The sequence below is a fragment of the Cydia amplana genome, chromosome 18 (genome assembly GCF_948474715.1).
Source record: "Cydia amplana chromosome 18, ilCydAmpl1.1, whole genome shotgun sequence".
NCBI lineage: Eukaryota > Metazoa > Arthropoda > Insecta > Lepidoptera > Tortricidae > Cydia > Cydia amplana.
The window spans coordinates 3,961,491-3,988,663 of NC_086086.1; the positions used below are offsets into that span (position 1 = coordinate 3,961,491).

The window sequence follows — 27,173 nt, forward strand, 5'->3', positions numbered from 1 at the left end:
TTGTTACAAGTTTCATCAATCATTACAATAGTACCTAAGGTTACTAAATTTGTAGCGTAAAATTACGTGAATATGGATGTATTTAAGTGGAAAAGCGTGTTTTTTGGCTTACAAACCGGCTGAGTCATTCGACAGGCCCCAGATAACGTGGGTGATACTTATTTATCGCCGTCAGAAACTGCAGGTGATAGCATTCCTTGCCGAACCTTGCACGCTTCTTTAAATTATGAGCCACACACACGTACGGTAAAAACTGCGTATACGAGTACAATGATTACTTTAAGCTGTTGGATTAACCGAGCATCACATACAGAGGGATCCTTAGTTTCCTACCACATGAGGTCTTTAAGAACGCTAATTAAAGTTATTTTCTTCTTTATTTAGGTTTGCGTTGAAATCTATTGGTGACTACGTAATGTCGCCAATCATTTTTGCCTTAACTTGTCTGTGGGCCTTGTATTCTAACCTTGTGACCCGTATTCGTCATACCAGTCGAAAATTAAGCTACTAATCTGGTCCGTTCATCGGTTATGATGGGATCAGCCATGCTATAAAAAAATTAAAACATTTATTTCGGACCAAAGAAATCCATAACAGGTTAGGTTAGGTTAACTCTATCTAACGTAAAAGTGACATTGGTTGCCCGAATTGCGCTGCAAAAGAGAACTAGTTGAAATCTAAACTATAACGTATCTAGAATGGATCTAGTACGTGTCGTCTCTTGTGAATATCTTGAAGTTCGAATACGGCACCCACTCATTTTTTTGCTCAGTCATACTAATGGCTGATTGGTTTAAAAGTTTTCCCGTTACTTGACAATATTTTGATATTTTTGACTAACTCCTAGCGCTAATTGCTATAATGAATTTACTTACATTTATAGGGACTCATAATCACAGTTACAGATCTTTTCATAGCACGTGTATGTAATAAGCCTGGTGTATATCACACTACGCCATTAATTAAAGATTTAACATATTGAGTGCCGGGAACCCGCTCGGCGGGCGCTCTGTTCGTAGTCGCTTTCCTCTACAAAGCGGAAAACGCGCCAGAATCGGCTATGCGCTACGAAAACTTTGGCAGCGTTAAAATTGTTTCAGTATAGCTGATAGTGATAATCTAATAATCGAATACAGAGACGAGGTATTTTTGGACGTCAATTTGGAACAGCACTGTAGACTTTACAGCTTTGTAGCCTTGAAAAGCAATCTGGGTCACCTTTTCAAGTTTTACGTTCTTAAGGAAGTAAATTAAGGTTTTCGCTTTACCGTAAAATTCCGCTAAAAAGGAAAACGACGTGCCCTAAAGAGATTACGAGTGTTTGTTCGAAACGGTAGCCGTTGGCAAACATGTGTTAAGATTAACGTCGACGAGACCCCGAGAAAACACCTACCTCCGATCTTCAGAGATGATTCAGACGCATGACTGAGTTTATTGGCTATAAAGTGCATAATGAAGCTAGGTAAATATTTTACTTCGAAAATATAGAGTAGGTAATAGTACATTACATACCTAGGGAGGTGAATTCGTAAATGCTCCAGATCGCAGGTGTTAGTGGCCCGAACCGAAGGTGAGGGCGATATATGCGATCTGGGGCTTTACGAATTACCGCCCGTGCCGTGGTTTGTCTAAAGTTTTACGTCTTGCCTTGGCCAGGAAGTGAGATTTTCTTCTCGCGTAGCAGGCCCTACGGGTGACGTAAAATTTGTTCTTAAACAAAGACGAGGTATACAGTCACCTGCAATAATATGTTACACAACGAAGACCGCATAAATATCTGCCACGATCTTTTTACTAGAGCTATAAGAGCATGTCACATATTTTTGCGGCCTTCGAAGAGTAACATATTATTAACTGTACCATTTTTTAACTACGCACCCTTCCGGTACATGTGTGGTTACATCTGCTTTTGCAGTGTTCGTATGCATAACGACTATAAGATTACCTAGCTACCTACTTTATAATTCTAACAAACACCTAAAATGATGAATAAAATCAGAGTAGATCTTTAACATTTAAAATAAATACAAAAGTTGTAAATACTATAGTACTATTGTATGAATATTCATTAGATGACTAATAAGCAGTTGTTTTATGATACTATAGAAAAACGCCGGCTCGCCCCATGCGCCGCGCTTCTTGAAGTTGATTTAGTTAGCACCGGTAGATATTTAATGGTCAAAGAGAAGTGCTGGAGTACAAAACATTATTTATGTCAATCCCAACCTAGAATGACCAATTGTAAAAGCTAATTCGAAACCAAAAAACTGGTCAAAGGCATTTTTTACATCACATTTCATATTTAAACTTGCTTTTTCCCATCTGTATGGAGTTTAGATACATATAGGTATCTAGAAAGTAATAACACCCCAAAACACTCGTAATTTAGGCGATATTCGTGAAAGCATGCTTTATTATTCAGATATCAATCCACTCAGGCGCAGATAAACATTAAATCGAATTATGTGTTTCATTAACGAGTCGTCTTTGCTTTTTTTAGGCTGTTACGAAATCAACAAATGACAATTTATCATAGCGATAACAGGGAACATATATTATGTGTTTGAACTGTGTACGTTAAAGCTTAAATGGGTACTTATATCTTTTGCTATACGATCCGTCGTCAGTTTTAATTTAAAAATGGAGGTGGTTCTCAATTTTGAATTTTATGTATAAACTATCACACAAAATTGCTGATCTGATGCATTGAAGAAATAATTCGAGACTACAAGACTTCATAAAGAAAGCAAAAGATTGGACAGCGTCAACCTTGACAACTTATTGTATTCATACCCAGAGGCATCAGCTATCGGCATATGAGAAGAAGGACAAACTTGTGAAACACCCTAGGGTATCCAACCAACAGGCCCCTATTTCACCATGGCGACAGGTGCGATAATTCGACAAATGTCACTGTTGCTGACGTCACAGGCATCCATGAGATACGATTACCGCTTACCATTGGGCGGGCCGTATTCCTGTTTGCCACCATCATTGTATTATTTAAAAAAAACTTTATTATATCGGCAAAAAACAGGTAAGTATTTCTCTTTCGAAGTTTATGATGATGATGATGACAATTGTCACACGATTTAATAGAACTTTCGATAATTCTTGACAGAAAATGAGTTCTGTGTCGGAATTTCATGACAATTGTCGTGTTTCTTGTGACAATTGTCATTAGCTTCGCAAAATAAGTACTTATTTATTGGCGATATAATGGAGTTTTTTTTATATGAATGAATATGTTGGTGGCAAACAAGCACACCGCCCGTCCGATGGTAAGCGGTTACCGTAGTCTATGGAGGCCTGTGACGTCAGTAACAGTGATGTCGACAATTGTCGCACCTGTCACCGTAGTAAAATAGGGGCCAGATATAATAATATAAGGACAAATTACAGAAGCTTATGTAACCTAATATGTACTCAACCTACAGACCATTTCCAATCGAACGAAACGGAGATTACTGAAAACCAAAGCGTATAGAATATGATTCACTTTGTCAACCAAACACAAATCCAGATGCAGGATCTCTCTCGTTCATCATTACATTATGATAATAAAATGAAATATTATTTTACTTTTATTTCCAAGGTATAACGATTAACGACCTGTGCGGGTTGAGCATTTGTCATTTTAACAACAGTAATGGAATCGAACTCAAGTCAAGCTTACTGATATATTTAGGTATTGATATGATACTAGGTATATTATATATTAGTTTTATGATTAGGTATATGTAGTATTAAGGTATGAATTAAAATGTTAACCTCGTCATGTTAACTATAGGTATATAATTGTATGTATAAAGATACATCGAGACGCTCACAACGGGACAGCTTGGAAACTAAAAAATAAGAACCACTGATCACGTAGGTAAGTATAAAGGTAAAACAAGAAAATTCATGCAACCTACACCATAAGTTGTTCATAATCAAACAATAATATAGGAAAAAATGTCTAAGAATGGCATAGATAGTAATACGTCAAGTTGCGAGTAAAACTTCTACTGGCTCTATTTTCTTTATGTTACAATTTCTAACAACGAAAAGTGATACTAATAAGTATAGATATAATATGTTACTTTAATGTTCAAGATTCATATCATATCACCATGTCGCTTTCAAAATATTGATCGTGTGGCGACAAAGATCATGTGTCCCCTAACTAAAAACTTTCCTAATAACCCACTAACAAAAACAAGGGAATGGCTCAACTGGCTTACCGCAATTTCAGTTATGGAACCATTTCATTATTCGTCAATATCTCGGAAAATTCCTATTAAACTCTACCCCTAACTCGATATGCAAAAAATAATCCGGTTTTTATGTTTTCCGAGACTTCTCAAGTGCTTTTGTTAAAGCGCTCTGCATGCTTCACTGCTTTTTCGTAATATATTTTCCATCATATCAACATTATTCCTTTATGCTCTTATTTTTTCGTACAGACTCTTAGTTCAGAGTTTCGAGTCTTATTTCGTAACTTAACTGAGTTAAGACTTGGTAACTTTAAACTTTTCAAGCTCACTTTGGATGGCAATTTACATAATAATTATGAGTTATATTATAAGTCTGCAGATTAATTATAATATACGTCCCGGAGAAAATCTTGGTAGCTATTGTATCTACACAATAGCACCAAAAAGCGACAAAATTGCGATATTCCATCATGGTTTCGACAAAATCGTTGCAATAGGCTTTTCATAAGTTATATCTACAGCTTCATAGGAAATAGGAAGGCTTTGGACACCTGACCCCCAGAATGGTTTGCTTAGTCGCGCAATACCATATTATTATATCAAGCGTTACTTTGAGTATCGTCGGACCAAGAACATAAGCATTCCTTATAGTTTGATTTATAACTTATAACTATGTTCATGTTTATGCCAATGACGATGGCGACCAACGAAATTTGAGTCAGTTCCTACCCCTATTCTAGAAGATCGCCGCTTTAAAACTGAAACTAGAAATATATTAATAATTTAATTAAAAGGGTATTTTAAAGCGTCAAAAACCTGCAAGAATTACATTTGAATCCTCCAATCAGTATCTTCCTGTTACAGAGTGGAGGCCCGTCCCGTGGAACGCACATATTTGTGGTATTATTGACGCCACCACCAGTGCCTTTGACCCCGCAGGGATGAGGTAATACATGTTTTAAAATCAACAAAGTACGTTAAAACTGATATCACATACATGTAACTTTAAAAATTCGTTAAATATTTAAGCATGGAAAAACTCTATAAAATTGGAAAATAAAGAATTTAGACCAACGATATGTTTGAACATCAAAAAGCTAATTTTGGCCATAAATTGAGTCTGTAAGCAAACAATCTTGTTTCCAAGGCGATAATAAATGTCCTAGGTCTGTTTGAAAGCCTCATAACTTTACCATGAGTCTACAAGTCCTCTAAAGTCAATTAGACTTCTTCACATGATTTGGATTTTGGCACTTGCAAAATGGTTGTTCATACAAGAATAGCCTAGTGTACACCCACGTGTATTTCTACCTTTAAATTGTCTCTGCTCGTATGTGCTTTGCGATTGTTTGATAAATTGGACTTTGTGTCTTACACACCATGATTGTATTTCGCACAGCAGGCTCAGGAAGATAGGATGTGGTCAAAGTTATTTGAATGTTTATGAATGGGCTCCATATGAGGCGTCTACATACCTATTATGTTTTATATGATGAAAGATTTGTAATGAAAATAGTTAATTGACAAACAATTAGGTTAAGAGTAGGTAGGTACTCGTATTTTCCATGTAGTATTACGAAAAAATTGAAAATTATCAAAAAGTGCTACGGTTTATGGATGACTCATGCTAGACCGGGCCGTGCCCGGGCCGAGGCGCCCGAAATGTCATTTTCTATGACGGCTGATCGGCGATCACGTGGTGCTTTCCATAGAAAACGAAGCTCCGGAAACTCCGGGCTGGGCACGGACCGGTCTAACGTGAGTCATCCTTGATTTATACACTAAAGATTTTAATTATATTAACGTCAGTTGAAATCACTTAATTTTACGAATAAACAAAGGATCGTTTTTATTTGTTGATAAACATCTCAACCGGCGGTCATTCAAAAGCGTTAATCGTCAGTATTTATCAACGCAATTACATATATGCAATTTCGTTACTGTAAATACACACAACAATTTTAGAAATAACGTGTCATTTTTTTTGAAGTGAAAACTTCTTTAGCGGCGCTGGGCACTTTTTGAGGTGGGGAAAAAATGATAAACTCGAGACATCGTAAGGCGAACACGTGACCGTAAGGGGCGTAAGGCGATCACGTGACCGTAAGGGGCGTAAGGTGGCCACTCATAATTTAGATGGCATTTAAATCAATAAAGAAAAACTCAATGTTATTTGTTATGGACTCCTTTTCAAGACTCTTTACCTATGTTCAAATAATTTGACGTTGTTATGGCAGTATGTAAATAAACATGTCATTGAAAAAGTGTGATCTTATTTAAGAATGATATATAATAAATAAATAGAATACCTCCGCTAAACGTATGTATCGTGTTACCGGGCGTCGGTAACATAGTGAGGTGAGTTTACTTCTTATTTAAAGAAATCTTACTTAAAAGCACGAACAGACAGCGTAGGCCATTACACCTAACATAATTGTAAGCGTTTTGGGCGCTATATAAAAACAAACCACATACGATGCTTAGGGTTCTAGGGTTTAAAATTAGCAAAAATATAAATGACATGTACAGCTTTATAACATTTGTTATTACGCCCAATTTAAATAAACAAATTCCTATTAAAGTTAAGTTAGTTTCAAAATGGAAGCTTACTTAGATATTTTTCAAGAGCGAGGTCACCGTAGGCCGCGCCCGCACAGACGTGCTAATCCAATCGCTTAAAAAGCACAGGTCAGTTGAACATTCAAGCAAACCTAGTATAAGTTTGCTTCGCTTTTTGAGTACCTACTTGTGCTAACCTAACTTGTTGCTAGTCAACTTTATTCTATGAGATCCGGGGGTTTTGAAAGGAGGAGTTGAACCCTGGGCTCTAACCAATGCTCCTTTAGAACTTACGTACGAAATATTTACCAGGTGTTATCCAGTGTAATGTAACATCGCGTTGAAAGTTTGAAACCGAACTAATCTTACTGTTGGTTGAAAGGTCCAATGATAGTCGCTTTTCGATATTGAGGTGCCAAAAAGTGTACTCCGATCACTTAACTGCTCGATCGTACTCTGCTTACGACTGTTACAGCCTTACTAGACTAGACTGTTAAACTGAAATAAATTTCATATACTCATAAGAAATACAAACTCAAAATAATACTCAAATAATAACAAATTAAAATATTTTCTGAAAATATATTAATTTGTTCTAGTATGTAGACTGTTAAACTTAGAGATTCGCTGTCAAACATTGGTTTTGCTAGACAATTGGAATACTAAGAATGTGGATGTTTATGCCTCGCATTCGCAGTTAAACTGGTTTCTGTATCGTCAGTCTCGCCTGCGCTCGCGCATGTATGGGAGCACATATGGCGTACGGATGCGTCGAGGATCGCCGCAGGACCTTAGCATATATAATCGCGATCGCGACCCCTTGGGACAGATTCGCACGGACTGCCGAAACGGAAGGATATCACTATGAAACTGGTGAGTCCTTGATAAAAACATAAAACTAAAAAGTGTATAGTATGATTTTAGTGAAATATGTATTTTTCATACCCATTTTGCAAAATTACATCGTGATGGATTTATTCAACAAAAGTTTACAAACTCATCATCATCTTCCTCGCGTTGTCCCGGCATTTTGCCACGGCTCATGGGAGCCTGGGGTCCGCTTGGCAACTAATCCCAGTAATTGGCGTGTGCACTAATTTACAAACTGTGAATAGTAAAAACTTAAGTGAAGTAATACTAAGTGGAATAAATAGATGAAATTGACGTTAATTACGTAAAAAGGTGAAAACTAAAATTCTAGTTCCAAAATTTTAATCATTTTGAATCAGTTTTTTTACAACCCGGTTTTATATAAATTCAGTCGGAGCCGTTTTAAAAGAATTACGTATTACCAAAAAAATGCTAAAGTTCTAGGATAAAGTAATACAATACAATTAACACACAACAAAACATAAAATTTATATTCTCCTTTTAGTTGAATCTTCTAAGTAAAACTCATAACTAATATAATTTAAAAACAGGTAACTTAATATATACTTCAATTTTTTTTTTCAATTATAAATCTATATATTATTTATAATTTGCGATTTTGCTCACTGTTTTTAAGTAGCAAAGTACCCTTGTTCGAGCTGCTGAGGTGAAAAAGTATTTTCAGGACAAAGTGAAAGCTGGGATACAAATACAGTGTGTAAATCCAATACGGGCGAATATTTAAACGGTGGTTAGCATAGGGCCTAAAAAGTATATTGAGATAGATTTTACTTAGAAATGCATTGAAAATTTTAACCATACATAATAATTCGGCCCGCAATGTAATACACCACACACGTTACGGGATACGAGCTTTTTAAAGTAACTGTCAACGCTTGTTGGCAGTTACTATGAAAAGCTCGTATCTCGTAATGTCATTATCATCTTCTGTTTCTTAATGTTTACAGTACATTGCTGCTCGGTACATGTGGAAAAAATTAACGGGGTCATAATTAAGTGTAACTTAAAAAAACATCTTAATTAATGATAAGACGGGTAAACTCTATATCTGGTTTAATTTATTGCCTGTATTTGACTTACACACTGTATTATTAAATACAAAATAAGTTCATATTCTACCTATATTATAAGAAAGCTAAATTCCCTTGTTCTATGTCAATTAAAGTTGAACCGTTTAAAATCAAAGTTTTTAATTGTAATCAAGGTACCTCTAAGACCGGGATCCTTCACAAAGCTAACAACGGTCTAATCTGTTTGATCTAAAAATAACACTTTTTTTATCTTAAGATGTTTTTGTCGCGGTTCGGTACACTTTAAATTATTAAATGTCATAATCAGAACTATCTCTATTGACCAATCTCTGTAAAAAAATCCCATTGTCAATTAGCATATTAATTTAAAATGGAGGAATAAGAACACCGAAGTTGGCGTTCATTAATTGCTGCCAGCACTTCGTTCTCATCCAATTAATTATTAACATTAAATTTAATACCTACAGCAGCATCAGCAGATTCCCCAGCAGTATACATTTAATTCATAATCATAGTTAAATTCGTAATCGGCAACTTGTTTCTTTAGAAATTAATGGGTCAATTCATAGCTCCTAAAAAAACAAGACTGGCCGAAATAGTTCTCATGTAATAAAGATCATTTATGTTAGTGCGAACGTATTTATGTATTTTTAATGCAATTTTTTCTAATGAAAATAGCTTTATTAGCTTTAATAAATCAGTCTAGAGCTAGTACTAAAGTTAACATTTATGCTGTAGGTATAGTACCTATATTTAAACAATTCTTTAATTTTGTCGACAGTTACTCGCCTTTCTCGCCATTCTGGCGATTTCGTATGCCGATGAAGAAATCCCGGCAAGTTTAATCGAAGACTCTGAAGCAGTCGCTTCAGTGGAACTTCTTAAAACTGAAGCAGATACCAATGCGGCATCCAACTACGTGGCCCCCAGCCAGAGGCCCCCAAGGGGCTGGAATCCCCCCCAGATCAGTCAGCAGAACAACTGGAACCAGCCTCAAAGCTGGACTCCACCACCCAATAACTATTGGAATCAAAACCAGAACCAGGTTGGCCAGTGGCCATCTCCCGACGCTTGGAAACCAGAAGGCAGTGCGTGGAATCAGAACCAGTGGACTACCCCACCCACGTGGACCGCGGCGCCGAGCTGGAGCCCGCCCAGCTACGTCCCCGGTTGGCAGAACCCGTCCAAACCAGTTCAACACGACCAGCCCACCAACTCGTGGACCGTTCCTCAGCAGACCACCACGCCCGTCGCCGTCATCAAGAACGACCAGTATTATGGAGACAACGGCAGCTACAAATATGAGTGAGTACTTATGTTTATTTTTTCTGTTGCCCCCATCTATTTACTGTGGTAATGTTGACACATATCAATTTTATAAGCTTCTTAACATGCAGCTCTTACCGAAAGAAACCGATTTAGCCACAACCCTTGGATAAAAGTTATCCATACCTAGTGTATTATTTCAATTATTAATTTTATTGAATTTGCTTTGCTTTCTACCTCTACAGCAGTTTTATTTTCCCAAGCGTATTTAACTTTTGTAGGTGTGTAAAAACTCGTTAGCAGGTATATGGGTTTCTGGGCGTAAAACACTTTAAACTCAAAACACGTGTCCAACCCGCCCAACCATCCATAAACTTTATTGCCCAAGCTAATCGAACATTTTTACAGTGCTATCAAAGTCATGACGATTTCAATTATACAGTAGTACATAAAAATGTATGTAGATCAATATATCCGATTAATTTTTTTTTTCGTAAAAAGTCTGTGAAATTAAAATATGTGTGTTTGAAGTCTGAAACAGTTGAAGTTTTCAATGTTATTTATTTAGTAAACAGCTACTCTATATATCAAACTAACACCGATCTGGGCGATCTGATCCGGTAGCTCTAAATCTCTCGACGTCGAAGTTTACTTAACTAACGTTTTTTCATGTTGTTTATTATTATGTAAATGCCGTCCCTAACGGTCACAACGGTCCATTGTATCACTTTGACATAAAATTACAGCAAATCCGGTTTTTAAGCCAATTTAACTGTTTATAAATCGCATATCCTTAGAAAAAGCTTTTGCATAATTTATGGCTAACATCGAATAATTATAACTGTTTCGGCAGCCGAGTTCATTATAATAGCGACATTAGTCAACCGGCAGGTCTCTTTTATGTGAAGGTGAATCTAGTGTTTGTAGATTTATCGTTTCTTAGTTAGGATTCTTGTAATAGAGATCGATTGGGGCTGATAGTATCAACGGTCATTAATCATTGTAAGCTCTAGGCAATACACAGTTTATTAGAAATATTCGTTACAATATTTTTTTACGAATAAGTATCTACAGCTCAATTACATTTGACTTGTATTTTTTTTTATTGTATAGAAATAGGTGCCGTTAGAAAAAGATACCTGTAGATATCTTTACGGTTAAAAGCAGAAAAGAGCTTTTCCAATTCAGGTACACCTTTAGGGGCATCATATTCTAGCGTTTCATGTTGTATATCTCAAAGCAGACATTAATTTTCGACTGCGCAGCACTGCGGCAGTTTATAGCTTATACGTGTTTGCTGCTTATTTTTAAATAATAAGATATAAAATATAGTCTCGCCAGCCAACTTTGTCAATAGGAAAACGCGTAAAATTTCAAAAAAGGTAAGCGCGGAGGGTCGATCTCTCAAATTTTAAATTGATAAAAATATACCTCTTTCTACTGACAAATACTTTCCTAGACTATATGTTAAACTTATTTGTGTAAACATTTATATTGACTGTATTCTATATAGCTTCTCAATGAATTCGTTTACTCAAAGGGGTTATGAATTATAAAAATGGATGGATATATTACAACTGATATTACAGGACTGGACCGAACTTTAAAGCTTAAAGACATTTCAAGTGTTTTGTACATTTAACACATTCTAAACAGAAGAAAACCTTCAATTGTTTGATGAATACTTTTACGCAGGTACCAGATCGCCGACGGCACCCACGTTGGTGAAGAGGGCTACCTCATCAACCCGAACACAGACAACGAGAGCCTGGTGAAGAAGGGCTGGTACTCGTTTGTCGGTGGCGACGGCAAGACCTACACGGTGACTTGGTGGGCTGATGCCAGCGGTTTCCACGCGTCTGGGGACCATTTGCCCACTCCGCCGCCGGTCCCCGCTGCGATCCAGGCGTAAGTAGTCATCATCAGTCTCATCATCATCACAATTTTAAGAGCCTCGCTCTTGTCGGTGGAGTAATCGCCATTCTGTTCTTCTCTCTGCAACTGTTTTGAGCTCCTGGTACGTCACTACGTTGATTTTCTCTTTGGCTTGGTCCAAAAACGAACGTCTCGGTCTTCCTCTGCCTCTCTTTTTTAGGGTTCCGTAGCCAAATGGCAAAAAACGGAACCCTTATAGATTCGTCATGTCTGTCTGTCTGTCCGTCTGTCCGTCTGTCCGTCTGTCTGTCCGTCCGTATGTCACAGCCACTTTTCTCCGAAACTATAAGAACTATACTGTTGAAACTTGGTAAGTAGATGTATTCTGTGAACCGCATTAAGATTTTCACACAAAAATAGAAAAAAAACAATAAATTTTTGGGGTTCCCCATACTTTGAACTGAAACTCAAAAATTTTTTTTTCATCAAACCCATACGTGTGGGGTATCTATGGATAGGTCTTCAAAAATGATATTGAGGTTTCTAATATCATTTTTTTCTAAACTGAATAGTTTGCGCGAGAGACACTTCCAAAGTGGTAAAATGTGTGTCCCCCCCCCCCCTGTAACTTCTAAAATAAGAGAATGATAAAACTAAAAAAAATATATGATGTACATTACCATGTAAACTTCCACCGAAAATTGGTTTGAACGAGATCTAGTAAGTAGTTTTTTTTTATACGTCATAAATCGCCTAAATACGGAACCCTTCATGGGCGAGTCCGACTCGCACTTGGCCGCTTTTTCTATTCTTCCTTCAATTATAGTCTTTATGTAAGTATTATGCCGTATCAGGTGCCCCAACATGCTATCATGCATCATCAGTCTATATACTCTGAATTGTTCCGTTGCTGGCCACTGGCATTTCTTAGAGAGAAAAACTCTCATGGAGGAATCTGGTTTTCTACCTGGTGAATACAAACAAAGACAACACAGGTATGCTAAAACAACTAATATGTGTTGAATGTTTGTGTTGATGCCAGCGCCTTCTACGCATCTAATTCCCATTAGCCAAACTTTTGAACAACGTTACGATCATACTGTTGATTATATAAAAACAGATCTGTTTATATACAACTAGCGATTCTTCATACAATTTAACTAGGGTAACAATAGTTATTTATTTACATATTTATGTAATAAATCAGCTAATTGTAAAATACTATAGCGACCCGGGCGGCTTCGCACCGGTTAACAAATTATACATAAACCTTCCTCTTGAATCGATCTATCTATTAAAAAAAACCGCATCAAAAGGCGTTGCGTAGGTTTAAAGATTTAAGCATACATAGGGACAGACAGACAGCGTGAAGCGACTTTGTTTTATACTATGTAGTGACAGACGATAGTCGCATTTTACGTAGGTTTATAAACCAAAGCGCTGCAATAAATTTTAGTCACTGACATATAATAATAACGAGAGTACCACACAAGCCCAACCGTGAGTATATATCTTAGGTATCTTCATCAACATATTTGAGGGAAATATGTAACCAGTATAATGTTTCTTATATCCCCGAGTGAGAGGGCGTGCCGAGTGAATTATGACCAGAGTTGTTTGTGTCTGAGACAAATTGCCTGCTTCATAGCAATATTAAGGATTCCTTGAGCTTATAACCCAGTAGTTTTCCGGTTTATGCCAGCAAGGTGGAACATATTTTGGTTTTAGCATGCCTTGATTTGTCTTATTCAGGTTTTATATTAAAAATTAAAATAAGTATTTCAAAAAAGGGTTTAAAGGGTCAATTCCAGAAAAGTTAATACTTTTATTAGGCATTAGTCATCAACGGGACCCAGACCTTCATTAGAAATCTGAGACTTATATATGCTATTTGAAGTGCGGACTGCCACTTGCTAACCTTTATAGACGCATTCCTTCACGCATTCTCTATCGCCTTTTATAAATGAAAAATTCAAAAGTATTCAGTTCCTTTTTTTTTTTGAGTAGTTCTTTAATAGCTTACTACATCTATGCCTATTTTTCAGTGCTATCGACCAAGCTGCAAAGGAGGAGGCTGCTAAACTCGAAGCCGAGAAGAACAAGCCGCAACAGACTTATCCCCAGCAGACTTACCCTCAGCAGACTTACCCTCAACAAACCTACCCTCAGCAGACTTACCCCCAACAGACTTACCCCCAACAGACCTACCCTCAGCAGACATACCCTCAGCAGACATACCCTCAGCAGACATACCCTCAACAAACCTACCCCCAACAGACTCAGGGTAGCTACAAACCACAGCATAATAAACCAACTTACGGTTAGTTAATTGCAAATTCTTACAAATGTAATTTTAATTTATGTAGAACATTTGTCGTCGGAAGTTATGCATTTACGGCATTTAACGTAGCTTTTTAAAAAAGCTATGTACTTATAAATACTCGACGGGGGTCTCTACTCATTGGGATATGAGAAATTGTCAATAGTACAGATGGATCACGTACACTTCTGTCATTTGACATTTGAGTCTGCCACTTGTTAAAATAGGCTAAAGTACCTACATTATAAACCTCAACACTTACCTAGGCAAAAGGCCTGAACTCTTAGCTCGAAAATTTTTGTATACTTTCCAAAAGTCAAGTTTAATATAAGAGTAATAACGGGATAATTTCAGATCGTTGTGAGCCCTCTTAATTAAAAAATATCGGTCACCAGCCGGTACTGACTGACGCCGAAGACAGATTTCTGATGGCAAAAAACCGATCTTTCTTCTGTAATAAAAAGTCAACTCTGAGCAATGCGGTAGCATTAATTTACGAGTGATATTGTCAGTTGCAGAATCAGAACGCTCTAAAATTTCCCTTAGCAGTAATTTTGCTCACGATTATGTAATTGTGAACATGATTCCTGTATGTGTACGTACTTATGTATGTTTAGTATAATTTGTGATACTCAGGTAGTAAATAAAAGATACTTAAAACATGTTGTTTTACTATTCACCATTTATACTGTGGCACGACGCTGCTGGCAAGCTTACCTGTAATAGGCCGGTTACTAAACTTTAAATTGTTCGAGAGCATCACATTATATCCTACAGTATATTTGTGTTTGGAATATAATAGAACACTATTTTGTGAATGTATGTGTAAAGTAATCTCTAAAAAATGTATTGAGATTTTTGAAAAAAAAAATTTTAAAAATTTAGTTTTTAAAAAGATGTAAACATCAAATTCTACAGTAGCGATTTTTTGTTCAAAAGGCATAACCAAATATTTTACACTGTAAGTAAAATATGCACCACTTTTTTAGGGGTGCATACGTCACGAGCAATAAAAATGTTTGAAATAAATAATTACAATACAACATTAATTAAACACTTGGTGATTTTCCACTATATTGTTACGCCAATTATTCTACTCAATCTAATAAAATAAAAAACCAGGGGATTTTATTTTTACTATTTTTTAAACAATTATAACGTATTTTACCCCACGCGCATTAATTCTACAGTATATTTTTTTAATGCACCATACAGCCTGTAATTAATGTTATCACAACGTCAAAGAATCTCCTATTAATACAATGAGCTTTTGTCACAATTGTAAAAATGGCTATCGTTAAATTATTTTTCTACTCCAGCACTTAAATGTGTCAATTAAATGACTGACAGTGATATCTAAAGCAATGTCATTTGAATGATTTGTCTATAGGCTCATAAGATGACTGCTAGCAGTCATCTTATGAGTATAATACAACTGCTTTATTTTTTTTTAAGATACAAGTTCCGATCATCTTGATTGAAAGAGGTATGTTTTCATTTACAATAATAACTTTTTTTTTTTTTAAATAATAACTAATTTTTTTTTAAATAATAACTCTTTTTTTTTTATAATAACCTTTTTTTTTTTTTTTTTTTTTTTTTTTTTTTTTTTTTTTTTTTTGCTGCAGCTGTCATAGAAAAAGTAATGTATGCAACAGCTCATAATTGGTTCTTAAAATTCTCGGGTCTTTTTTTACAAAACTCGACTACGTCTCGTTTTGTAACTTCGACCCTTGAATTTTAAGAACCCTTATTATATCACTGTTGCATAAACTACTATTAAATGATCGGCGCGGGGCGGGAGGGGAAGCGATGGCGATACCTCAAGGCCGCACGGCCGCAAAGCAACGGATTGGATAGGATGAAGGTATTTGACACTTGTATGGATGGGATATGTCAGTGTCAAACAAGTGACTAAAGTGACGTTTTTTTTTAGAAACGTCACTTGACACTTGTATGGATGGGATATGTCAGGGTCAAACAAGTGAGAAAGGTGACGTGTTTTTAAGAAACGTCACTCTTGACACTTGTATGGATGGGATATGTCAGTGTCAAACAAGTGACAAAAGTGACTTTTTTTATAGAAACGTCACTTTTGACAAGTATGGATGGGCTATGTCAGTGTCAAACAAGTGACAAAAGTGGCGTTTTTGAAGAAACGTCACTCTTGACACTTGTATGGATGGGATATGTCAGTGTCAAACAAGTGACAAAAGTGACGTTTTTTATGAAACGCCACTATTGACACTTGTATGGATGGGATATATCGGTGTCAAACAAGTGACAAAAGTGTTTTTTTTTTTTTAAAGAAACGTCACTTTTACATGTATGGATGGGATATGTCAGTGTCAAACAAGTGACAAAAGTGACTTTTTTTAAAGAAACGTCACTTTTGACATGTATGGATGGGCTATGTCAGTGTCAAACAAGTGACAAAAGTGACGTTTTTGAAGAAACGTCGCTCTTGACACTTGTATGGATGGGATATGTCAGGGTCAAACAAGTAAGAAAAGTGACGTTTGTTTTTAAGAAACGTCACTTTTGACACTTGTATGGATGGGATATGTCGGTGTCAAACAAGTGACAAAAGTGACTTTTTTTAAAGAAACGTCACTTTTGACATGTATGGATGGGATATGTCAGTGTCAAACAAGTACAAAAGTGACTTTTTTATTTAAAGAAACGTCACTTTTGACATGTATGGATGGGATATGTCAGTGTCAAACAAGTGACAAAAGTGACTTTTTTATTTAAAGAAACGTCACTTTTGACATGTATGGATGGGCTATGTCAGTGTCAAACAAGTGGCAAAAGTGACATTTTTTTTTAAGAATCGTCACTTTTGACACTTGTTGACACTGATATATCCGATCCATATCGTTTCTATAACTAATATTTGACGTATCTCAACTGACCTAAGTTTAAAATGTATAAATTGCGAAATTTCTAACGACATGTGTCCCACGTTTAGCTGACCTAAGTTTAAAAAGTCTACTGTACCGCGAAGACATTCAAAGGTGTATGTGAAGTCCCCAATCCGCACTGGGCTAGCGTGGGAACTACCGTACGAAACTGATAATTTTATTTAATATCACGATTTTTGGTCGTTCATGAACTATCAAAAGTGACGTTTCTTCAAACAAAAACGTCACTTTTGACACTTGTATGGATGGGATATGTCAGTGTCAAATAAGTAACTAAAGTGACGTTTCTTCAAAAACGTTACTTTTGACATGTATGGATGGGCTATGTCAGTGTCAAACAAGTGACAAAAGTGACGTTTTTGAAGAAACGTCACTCTTGACATTGACACTTGTATGGATGGGATATGTCAGGTCAGGGTCAAACAAGTGACAAAAGTGACGTGTTTGAAGAAACGTCACTTAACACTTGTATGGATGGGATATGTTAGGGTCAAACAAGTGAGAAAGGTGACGTTTTTTTAAGAAACGTCACTTTTGACACTTGTATGGATGGGATATGTCGGTGTCAAACAAGTGACAAAATTGACGTTTTTTTATGAAACGTCACTATTGACACTAGTATGGATGGGATATGTCAGGGTCAAACAAGTGAAAATGTGACGTTTTTTTTAAGAAAAGTCACTCTTGACACTTGTGTGGATGGGATATGTCAGTGTCAAAAAAGTGACAAAAGTGACATTTTTTTAAAGAAACGTCACTTTTGACATGTAGGGATGGGCTATGTTAGTGTCAAACAAGTGACAAAAGTGACGTTTTTGAAGAAACGTCACTCTTGACACTTGTATGGATGGGATATGTCAGGGTCAAACAAGTGAAAATGTGACGTTTTTTTAAGAAACGTCACTCTTGACACTTGTATGGATGGGATATGTCAGGGTCAAAAAAGTGACAAAAGTGACTTTTTTTTTAAGAAACGTCACTTTTTACAAGTATGGATGGGCTATGTTAGTGTCAAACAAGTGACAAAAGTGACGTTTTTGAAGAAACGTCACTCTTGAGACTTGTATGGATGGGATATGTCAGGGTCAAACAAATGAAAATGTGACGTTTTTTTAAGAAACGTCACTTTTGACACTTGTATGGATGGGATATGTCAGGGTCAAACACGTGAGAAAGCTGAAATTTTTTTAAGAAACGTCATTAATACACTTGTATGGATGGGATTGTCGGTGTCAAACAAGTGACAAAAGTGACGTTTTTTATGAAACGTCACTATTGACACTTGTATGGATGGGATATGTCAGTGTCAAACAAGTGACTAAAGTGACGTTTTTTTTTTAGAAACGTTACTCTTGACACTTGTATGGATGGGCTATGTCAGTGTCAAACAAGTGACAAAAGTGACGTTTTTGTAGGAACGTCACTCTTGGCACTTGTATGGATGGGATATGTCAGTGACAAAAGTGACTTTTTTTAAAGAAACGTCACTTTTGACATATATGGATGGGCTAAGAGTGACGTTTTTGAAGAAACGTCACTCTTGACACTTGTATGGATGGGATATGTCAGGGTCAAACAAGTGAGAAATGTGACTTTTTTTTAAGAAACGTCACTTTTGACACTTGTATGGATGGGATATATGTCGTTGTCAAACAAGTGACAAAAGTGACGTTTTTTATGAAATGTCACTATTGACACTTGTATGGATGGGATATGTTAGTGTCAAACAAGTGACTAAAGTGACGTTTTTTAGAAACGTCACTCTTGACACTTGTATGGATGGGATATGTCAGTGTCAAACAAGTGACAAAAGTGACGTTTTTGAAGAAACGTCACTTTTGATGTGTATGGATGGGCTATGGCAGTGTCAAACAAGTGACAAAAGTGACGTTTTTGAAGAAACGTCACTTTTGACATGTATGGATGGGCTATGGCAGTGTCAAACAAGTGACAAAAGTGACGTTTTTGAAGGAACGTCACTCTTGACACTTGTATGGATGGGATATGTCAGGGTCAAACAAGTGAGAAAGGTGACGTTTTTTTTATTAATATTGACTTTCAAAGTATTGTCATTAGGGTTTTTGAACGTAGCTATTTTGAGCGTAGCAATTTTAAAAGTATTGGTCTCAAATTATTTGTTATTTATTTTGATTTCTCGCAAAGCACTTGTTATTATTCCAATATTTTTTTGATAACACGTGTTAAATAAACAGATAATTGTAGAAATACAAAATTTTCGAGTGTAGGATGAATAAACATATTTTTTAAGCATAAAATAAAAAATAAAAAATCATAATAAATAGATCTCACGGTATCCGAGTGGTGCAAATTTCCATATCAATTGAGATTAATATTATGACCTAATCATCAAATTTTCGAATTGTGTAGGAATTTTTAAGTTACATTTATATCGATTATTTAAAAAAAAACTATAGATTGAGCTTACTGTACACAGCTCACAGGAAACTCTCGGGATTTCTTTGTTATTAATCATGAACTAACTTAAGACATATAATTGATACATTATCCCGACTGTATGACTTAGTCTGTATAGTGTTCTAGATATTGACCCTAGGGTCATTAATTTCATGAAGAGCTCAATTACGGTACTGGAGATAATCGTATCGTGGGCATCTGTAAACCCTAAATATTGATTAGAAAAAGCTTTCGAAACTGTACGAATTAATGCAAGCAAAATTTTTTCTTCCCCCGCCTATAAACAATAAAAACGAATGTTAATATAACAGACCTATCCAAATTTGGTAGAGGGTACACCAAAGACTTTAGACAAAATATTATCTACCCACTACGCCGATTCATTCTATTCATTTATGGGTATAAAAGGTCATTAGGCTTGTGATGCACCTGGGGCCCGTTTCTCAAAAGCTAAAAGCTTGTAACTTGTAATACAAGTGGAAGTCCCTTTCTAACAAAAGCTGTCAAAAAGTGACATCCGCTTGTATTGCAAGTTACGGTAAAATTTATACGTATCATGACAACGATAACTGCAAATGACCAATTTTATTTATGAGTGGATTATTCTCTTCACTACTTCGTCATTTCTGATTTTAGAGTCTAACTCTGCCAATAAAAATCAATCATAGTTTTGTTTTTCACATAATGGCAAAATAATTTAAATGTCGATCTTTACGAAAGGGTTAAAATCCCTATCAATTACCTTAACGAATATAACTCGTTAATCACACAAACAAACAGATAAGTCATTAAGAGCCAATTAATTTATTTTTCCTTCCACGAAGCAAGGGTCCGAAAATGGGAACCGGTCGGAGGCATTGACATTGGCCGTTACGTCGCTTGCATCATGTTATGGGGACAATAACGTAGAAGAAACTCTTCATACAGTAGCGTGACTAAATAAACCCGTCCAAATTAACGCGCGTTTAAAATGTCATTGACCATTTGCAGCAACACATCCATCAAGTTTATACCAAGCGTACCTACACCTACATGTCGTAAGACAACGCACCGGATCTTCAAGAACATTCTATAGGTCATAAGTCTAAGATTTTTTCGTTAAAAATACTATCGAAGTAAGACTATGTTGTTGTGATAAATACGATTTATTTTGCAGTGATGATTGTGGCAAACTTAAACAGGATATAAAAATAATTCACTGCATTTTTAGTTAAATTAGGTATATAATTTTCAAATGTTTTGCCTAACACGCCAAACACGTGTTCGATACTTCTACAGTAAACCTGGTAGAGTTATTTAAGCCTGTAACATGTATCTACAGAATTTACTATAATTTAAGATGTTTCACTCTTCGTCTTCACGCCATCCAAGGTACCGTTTTACTACTTATACTGTGGAGTCGACACCGTGGGACGGCTGTATAAATATAAAACTGCAAATTTATCGGCTCGTTTATCGGACTGCGATAAAAAGACCCGAGAATCCTGCCTTTTTAATGAACAATTCAGGTCCTTATACCCTGAATCGAATTTTCAAGTGCAATGTTTGCTTAGGTTTAAAAGCTAACATTTGCATACAGTTGGCATGTGTTTATTGGTAATTTAAGGCATGATGGTTGCTGTTATAGTATTTTATGCAACCGTTGTTTAACAGAGGTCAAAAAAGGCGAGTGGCGTGAGTACGAGTAAAGACGCCACGAGTATTTTTAGGGTTCCGTAGCCAAATGGCAAAAAACGGAACCCTTATAGATTCGTCATGTCTGTCTGTCTGTCTGTCTGTCTGTCTGTCCGTCTGTCTGTCCGTCCGTATGTCACAGCCACTTTTCTCCGAAACTATAAGAACTATACTGTTGAAACTTGGTAAGTAGATGTATTCTGTGAACCGCATTAAGATTTTCAGACAAAAATAGAAAAAAAAACATAAATTAAAGGGGTTCCTCATACTTCGAACTGAAACTCAAAATTTTTTTTTTCATCAAACCCATACGTGTGGGGTATCTATGGATAGGTCTTCAAAAATGATATTGAGGTTACTAATATCATTTTTTTCTAAACTGAATAGTTTGCGCGAGAGACACTTCCAAAGTGGTAAAATGTGTGTCCCCCCCCCCCCCCCCTGTAACTTCTAAAATAAGAGAATAATAAAACTAAAAAAAATATATGATGTACATTACCATGTAAACTTCCACCGAAAATTGGTTTGAACGAGATCTAGTAAGTAGTTTTTTTTTAATACGTCATAAATCGCCTAAATACGGAACCCTTCATGGGCGAGTCCGACTCGCACTTGGCCGCTTTTTGACTCAGTTAATCAACGTTGCATACATACTTTTTCTACGACCAAGCACTTACTTTGAAATAAAATTGTAAAAACTAATATTTTTCATTCAAGAAGTAGCAAAAAATGGAGGGTACGGGCGGGAAAAGAATGAATGAAATAAAAAAAAATTTGAATATTTACAAGTAAACGATAAAGATAACGCAAGATACAGATAATAAAATCTAATAATAAAATTCTGAAATCTTTTGTTTAATTCATGAAAACAAATTGATCATGATCAATGCCAATTTCTCCTAATGCTCTAATCTTTAACTTGATGCACCTGCAGCTGGGCGGGGCTTAGGACTAGGTTATCTGGGGGCACGGCCGTGCCCCCGCCAAGACGAGACAAAGGGCAAAAGGCAGTGCATATCTTTTCTCGGCATAGCATTTTCCCTCGCCATCAACGGCGGATATTAACTGTAATGTAAGACATATCGTAAGCATTCCCTATAGGCCCTATAGCCTATGAAAGTTTGTGAATCAAGGATCATACCTACTATATACGTGGCGTGCGATATTAACAATACACTAATAATCCCCACACTCCCAACACCCCATCATGTGACCAGCGACGCGTTACAATATTATTAAGAGAATCTTATAACTTCATAGATCCGTAAGCATTTACTCTTACTTGGAAGCAACAATTATCCCGGTGGTCATAAAACAATGATAATATGGCTGTTTAACAGAAAACACTGTAAAAAGTGAGACGCTGCGCGCGGTGAAACCTAGTTCAACTAACCGATATCTTTCACGAATGCCTGCGCGCGCGGCTCGTGCGTGCATATAAATATATGCGGAATTCATTTTCATTATCAGTCCATTTTCTACTAGTCTTAAAGAGTGACGTGCATCATAATTGTTTGTTCCTTCCAAGGAAGCGGCTTCAGAAAAATGAAGCTCGTAAGTGAATGTGATTGTGAATTCCGGATTTTACTGTGCATCTAAAAGTGTGAGTCGTTAAACATTGTTTTTGATTTCAGATCTCACTTTCAATATTACTGGTTCACATTACGAGTTTAGGGGCCCAAAAATATGAAGATGAACAGTTTTTTCTGCCACATTATCAACCGGGCTCAAGTGCGTTTTCATCCGATAGCTCGCTCTATTTACCACCAGAAACTCACACTGCTATACCATATTTCGCTATGAAGACCACGAACAAACTCCCATTCCAGTACCTACCTCCCACTGGTACGAAGGCACCTGCTTCGTTCCCAACACCATTTCCCGTGATTATGTCTTCGTCTCTAATTCCCATTTTTGACGATGACGAACCAAAACAGCAAAATGATCACCCTATTTCATCTCCACAACCTTCCCTTCAGCAAAAAAGATTTAATAGCACCCAGAGATCTCAGCACATGAAAGAACCGGAAAAGCGAGAGATGAGACCAATCCCCAAAAATATCAATTATAACCACCCGGTTGACCGGATAGATATCAAACCCGCCCATTTTCCAATGAACGCAGGACAAATACAAAATAACCCAGCAAACCAAGCTTCTGCATCAAGAAGGACTATACCAATACTGACAGTTGATAGCCTAGGGCTACGAAATGACGGTGAAATGGTGAAAGCAGGATCCTATCCTAGTCATCAGTACATTCATGCTCCTGGAGTGTTCATATCGTCTTCGACTACCGAGCCCGCAATCCCAATCATCAGACTGTCCAATGAGATGGATTTAGATGGAAGCTTCAGTTATGAGTAAGTTACCTATGTTCAGCATAAATCAAATGCGAACGTGTTATAATTTATAAGTCAGTAGCATAGTTTTAAACATGTGATATGTAGCTCATTAGTGAAAAATAAACAAAACAAAACTGTAAGATTTTAATTTAATGCGTTTATTTTATTAACAGCGTAATTCACATTGATATCTGTTTTTAAACCACGTCGGTGGCAAACAAACGGGCAGCCTGCAACTCTAGTGGAATAACACAATTTTATCGAATTTGTTGGTTTTAAATATACTTATACAAAGTGAATATTACGTTCTAAACAGTTTGCAATATATTGCGGAACTCCTAATGGTTATCCCAGCAGCTATACATGTTTACCCAAAGTTACCTGATTACAGAGCTCTTGGCGCAGACCAGACCCATTACGTGCAGCACAGCCGCATGGAGAACATGGGTTCCGACAAGGAGGAGCAGGTTGTCGAGGGTTCATACTCGTACGTCGGCGACAACGGACAGACATACACCGTCCACTACATCGCGGACTCCAATGGCTTCCGAGCAACTGGGGACCATTTGCCGGTAGCGCCACCGATGCCCGAAATTATCCAAAGGTAATTGAATACTTTGAAACTTTCGAGCGAATTGACAGATCTCTTGTTTTGATATATGAAATATGTAGGTATATAATTTTTTTTCTTATTTCAGAGCGGTTCAATATAACCTTGCTGAAGAAGCTAAAAGACCACCACATCTAAAATCATGGCAGGAAGATGAAAAAGCCTACGATCTCGAACCGGAAAAAAATCAAAGATACCCATCATCTCCGATACGTAATCTGTTTACAGGAAGAACTCCTGAAGCGTTTTCGTATAGTTTCTCCCCAGGTTTAGCACAAAATGATCAGAACAATCGAAACATGCAAAATAATCAAAACAACCAAAATATGCAAAACAATCAAAACAGTTTAGCGACCGCAGCCAGTTCTCTTCAGTCAGTGAAAACCTCTATCGACTTCACAAAAGATCAAACACAGGTTAAAATGAACAATGGACCAATTTCACCACAAATAACTTTCCTGGCTTCACAAGGCGCTCACGTTCCCTCGGTGAATACGCCCCAGCAATCAATATCTAGAATATTTACGACTGAGAAGTCTAATATGCCGCAATTGATGAATTATGAAGCAGTTATCAAAGACTCCGACCAAGAAAACAATAAAGCATTATGGCGTTGGCAATATGGCTTAAACTCCAATAATGGTAATCAAAACACGAACAAAAATACGATATCAAGATCCGCCGGTGATGAAATCATGATAAACTTTAGTGAAATGACCCCAGAACAGTATACTTCAATGATACAAGCACAACTAGAACCAAACATTAGGAATAACGTGCAACAAATGCAATATACTGAAGATCAACAAGCAAATGTGTTTAACAATTATAATGGTGGCCAAACACAGAAAAATCTAAATCAGAATTCTACCGAAGCTAAGATTGAAAATGAATATCAAAACTTTGTTCCAAACCACGATGGTACACAGAATACATTTATAAACCAAAATTACGCTGTGCCAAATACACAATTGTACCAAAATCAAAATTCATACTCTTATAACCAACCGACAAATAACCTAAACCAAAATAATAATAATCAAGCCTACTCCAATGACGTATCTCCAGCACCGCAAATTTCTCTATCATCTAGTGAATCCCAAAATGATTGGTACAAATCGAATGATGAATCAAGTCAACCCTCAAATCAAGTTAAACAACCGGATGAACCAGTTCACACCTATCATCAATCAAAAATATTAACACATCACGACTTTGTTCCTCCAAGTCAAACAGTAACCAAATCCTACGATTATGAAGAAAGTTTTTATGAGTCTAGAAAAATTAATGATGTTACTAAAGATGTAAAGATCGATTATGCCAATTCGTCGCCTTTGCTTCTATACTTCGGTGGGTCTTCAACTTTTCAAACTGTTGATAATGATATTAGACTTACAACTACAGAACAACCATCAACTACCCGTAGTGAAGCTAGTATTAAGTTTGTTGACTTTATCCAACCCAATGATGGCAAAACCCAAACAACAGCTAGTAGCGAAACCAGTATCAAATTTGTTGACTTTATTAAGCCAGACGATAGCAAGTTCAAACCTGTTACAAATAAAGATATCGAGGAACACAGAGAAAAAACTACAACCCAAGCTAGCATAGAGGAAATATTAGAAAATAACATTTTCCTAAAGAATATAGTTAGAACTAAAAAGAAAGAAAACAATTCGATTAATAATATCGAAACAGAGTCAAAGATTATACATCAACCAACTATGAAGGCAGAGCCAAAAGTAGAAAAAGTTCCGAAATTCATTCAATATCAAACACAAATGATGAATGACATCAAGGGATACCGAAAGAAAGCAACAGACGTATCGGGAATTCTCAATTTTGTAGCCCAGAACAATCATTTTGAATCAAGCAAGGTAAAACCAAAAAACAAACCACTGAATTTTAACAACATGAACCAAAGGAATAGAATGATGTACATTCCAACGCATCCCGAAGAGAATGATGAACAAGAGAACGATAAAACGGACACGAATAATTTTAGGACCCTAAATCATCAGCAGCAAGAGGAATTGCGTGGTATTATTAAAAACTACAAAATTCTCCAACGCAATAACAACAACATTCGCAACGAAGAAGACAGGATGAAGCAGTTAAGACTGGATCTCAGTCCACCGCCTTTAAAGATGCTGCACTCGCCTAATTTACCGCCATTAGGACGAGCTGGACCATCAATGAAAAGCTATTTACCACCCATTTTTGTATAGAAATGCAAAAACACTGTGATTTAGGTCCCTATAGTTAATTGTTTTGTAAATACTTTCCAATCTGCATTTATTAGCATAAGGATAGTTTTAAATAAATGATAATTAGTTCAATTGTAGTCTAATTTTGGCTCAATCGCTAATACATTATCCCCAATTAGTAACTACTAGACATCCCACGTATTCCAAATCTCAACTCATTCTAAAAAAAAGCGGCCAAGTGCGAGTCGGACTCGCCCATGAAGGGTTCCGTATTTAGGCGATTTATGACGTATAAAAAAAAACTACTTACTAGATCTCGTTCAAACCAATTTTCGGTGGAAGTTTAAATGGTAATGTACATCATATATTTTTTTTAGTTTTATCATTCTCTTATTTTAGAAGTTACAGGGGGGGGGACACACATTTTACCACTTTGGAAGTGTCTCTCGCGCAAACTATTCAGTTTAGAAAAAAATGATATTAGAAACCTCAATATCATTTTTGAAGACCTATCCATAGATACCCCACACGTATGGGTTTGATGAAAAAAATTTTTTTGAGTTTCAGTTCGAAGTATGGGGAACCCCAAAAATTTATTGTTTTTTTTCTATTTTTGTGTGAAAATCTTAATGCGGTTCACAGAATACATCTACTTATCAAGTTTCAACAGTATAGTTCTTATAGTTTCGGAGAAAAGTGGCTGTGACATACGGACGGACAGACAGACGGACAGACGGACAGACAGACAGACAGACATGACGAATCTATAAGGGTTCCGTTTTTTGCCATTTGGCTACGGAACCCTAAAAACGCTTCTATTTAAGAACGTAAGTAAAA

The 27,173-nt window shown here is 36.5% G+C and overlaps 3 protein-coding genes across 4 annotated transcripts in view; 2 read left to right on the forward strand and 1 right to left on the reverse strand.

Moving 5' to 3' along the window:
* Nucleotides 1-27,173, reverse strand: part of LOC134656246 (uncharacterized) — a 204,085-nt gene that overhangs the window by 151,235 nt on the left and 25,677 nt on the right. The window lies entirely within an intron of this gene.
* LOC134656579 (adhesive plaque matrix protein-like) lies at nt 7,572-14,236 on the forward strand. The gene is made up of 4 exons (XM_063512137.1): nt 7,572-7,631; nt 9,462-9,985; nt 11,642-11,854; nt 13,867-14,236. The coding sequence occupies exons 1-4, from the start codon at nt 7,623-7,625 to the stop codon at nt 14,144-14,146; spliced, it is 1,026 nt and encodes a 341-aa protein (XP_063368207.1). The 5' UTR covers nt 7,572-7,622; the 3' UTR covers nt 14,147-14,236.
* Nucleotides 22,352-26,443, forward strand: LOC134656284 (putative mediator of RNA polymerase II transcription subunit 26). The gene is given in 4 exon segments (XM_063511803.1): nt 22,352-22,729; nt 22,810-23,550; nt 23,897-24,123; nt 24,218-26,443. Coding segments are annotated over 4 exon segments (3,117 nt in total). The 5' UTR covers nt 22,352-22,720; the 3' UTR covers nt 26,358-26,443.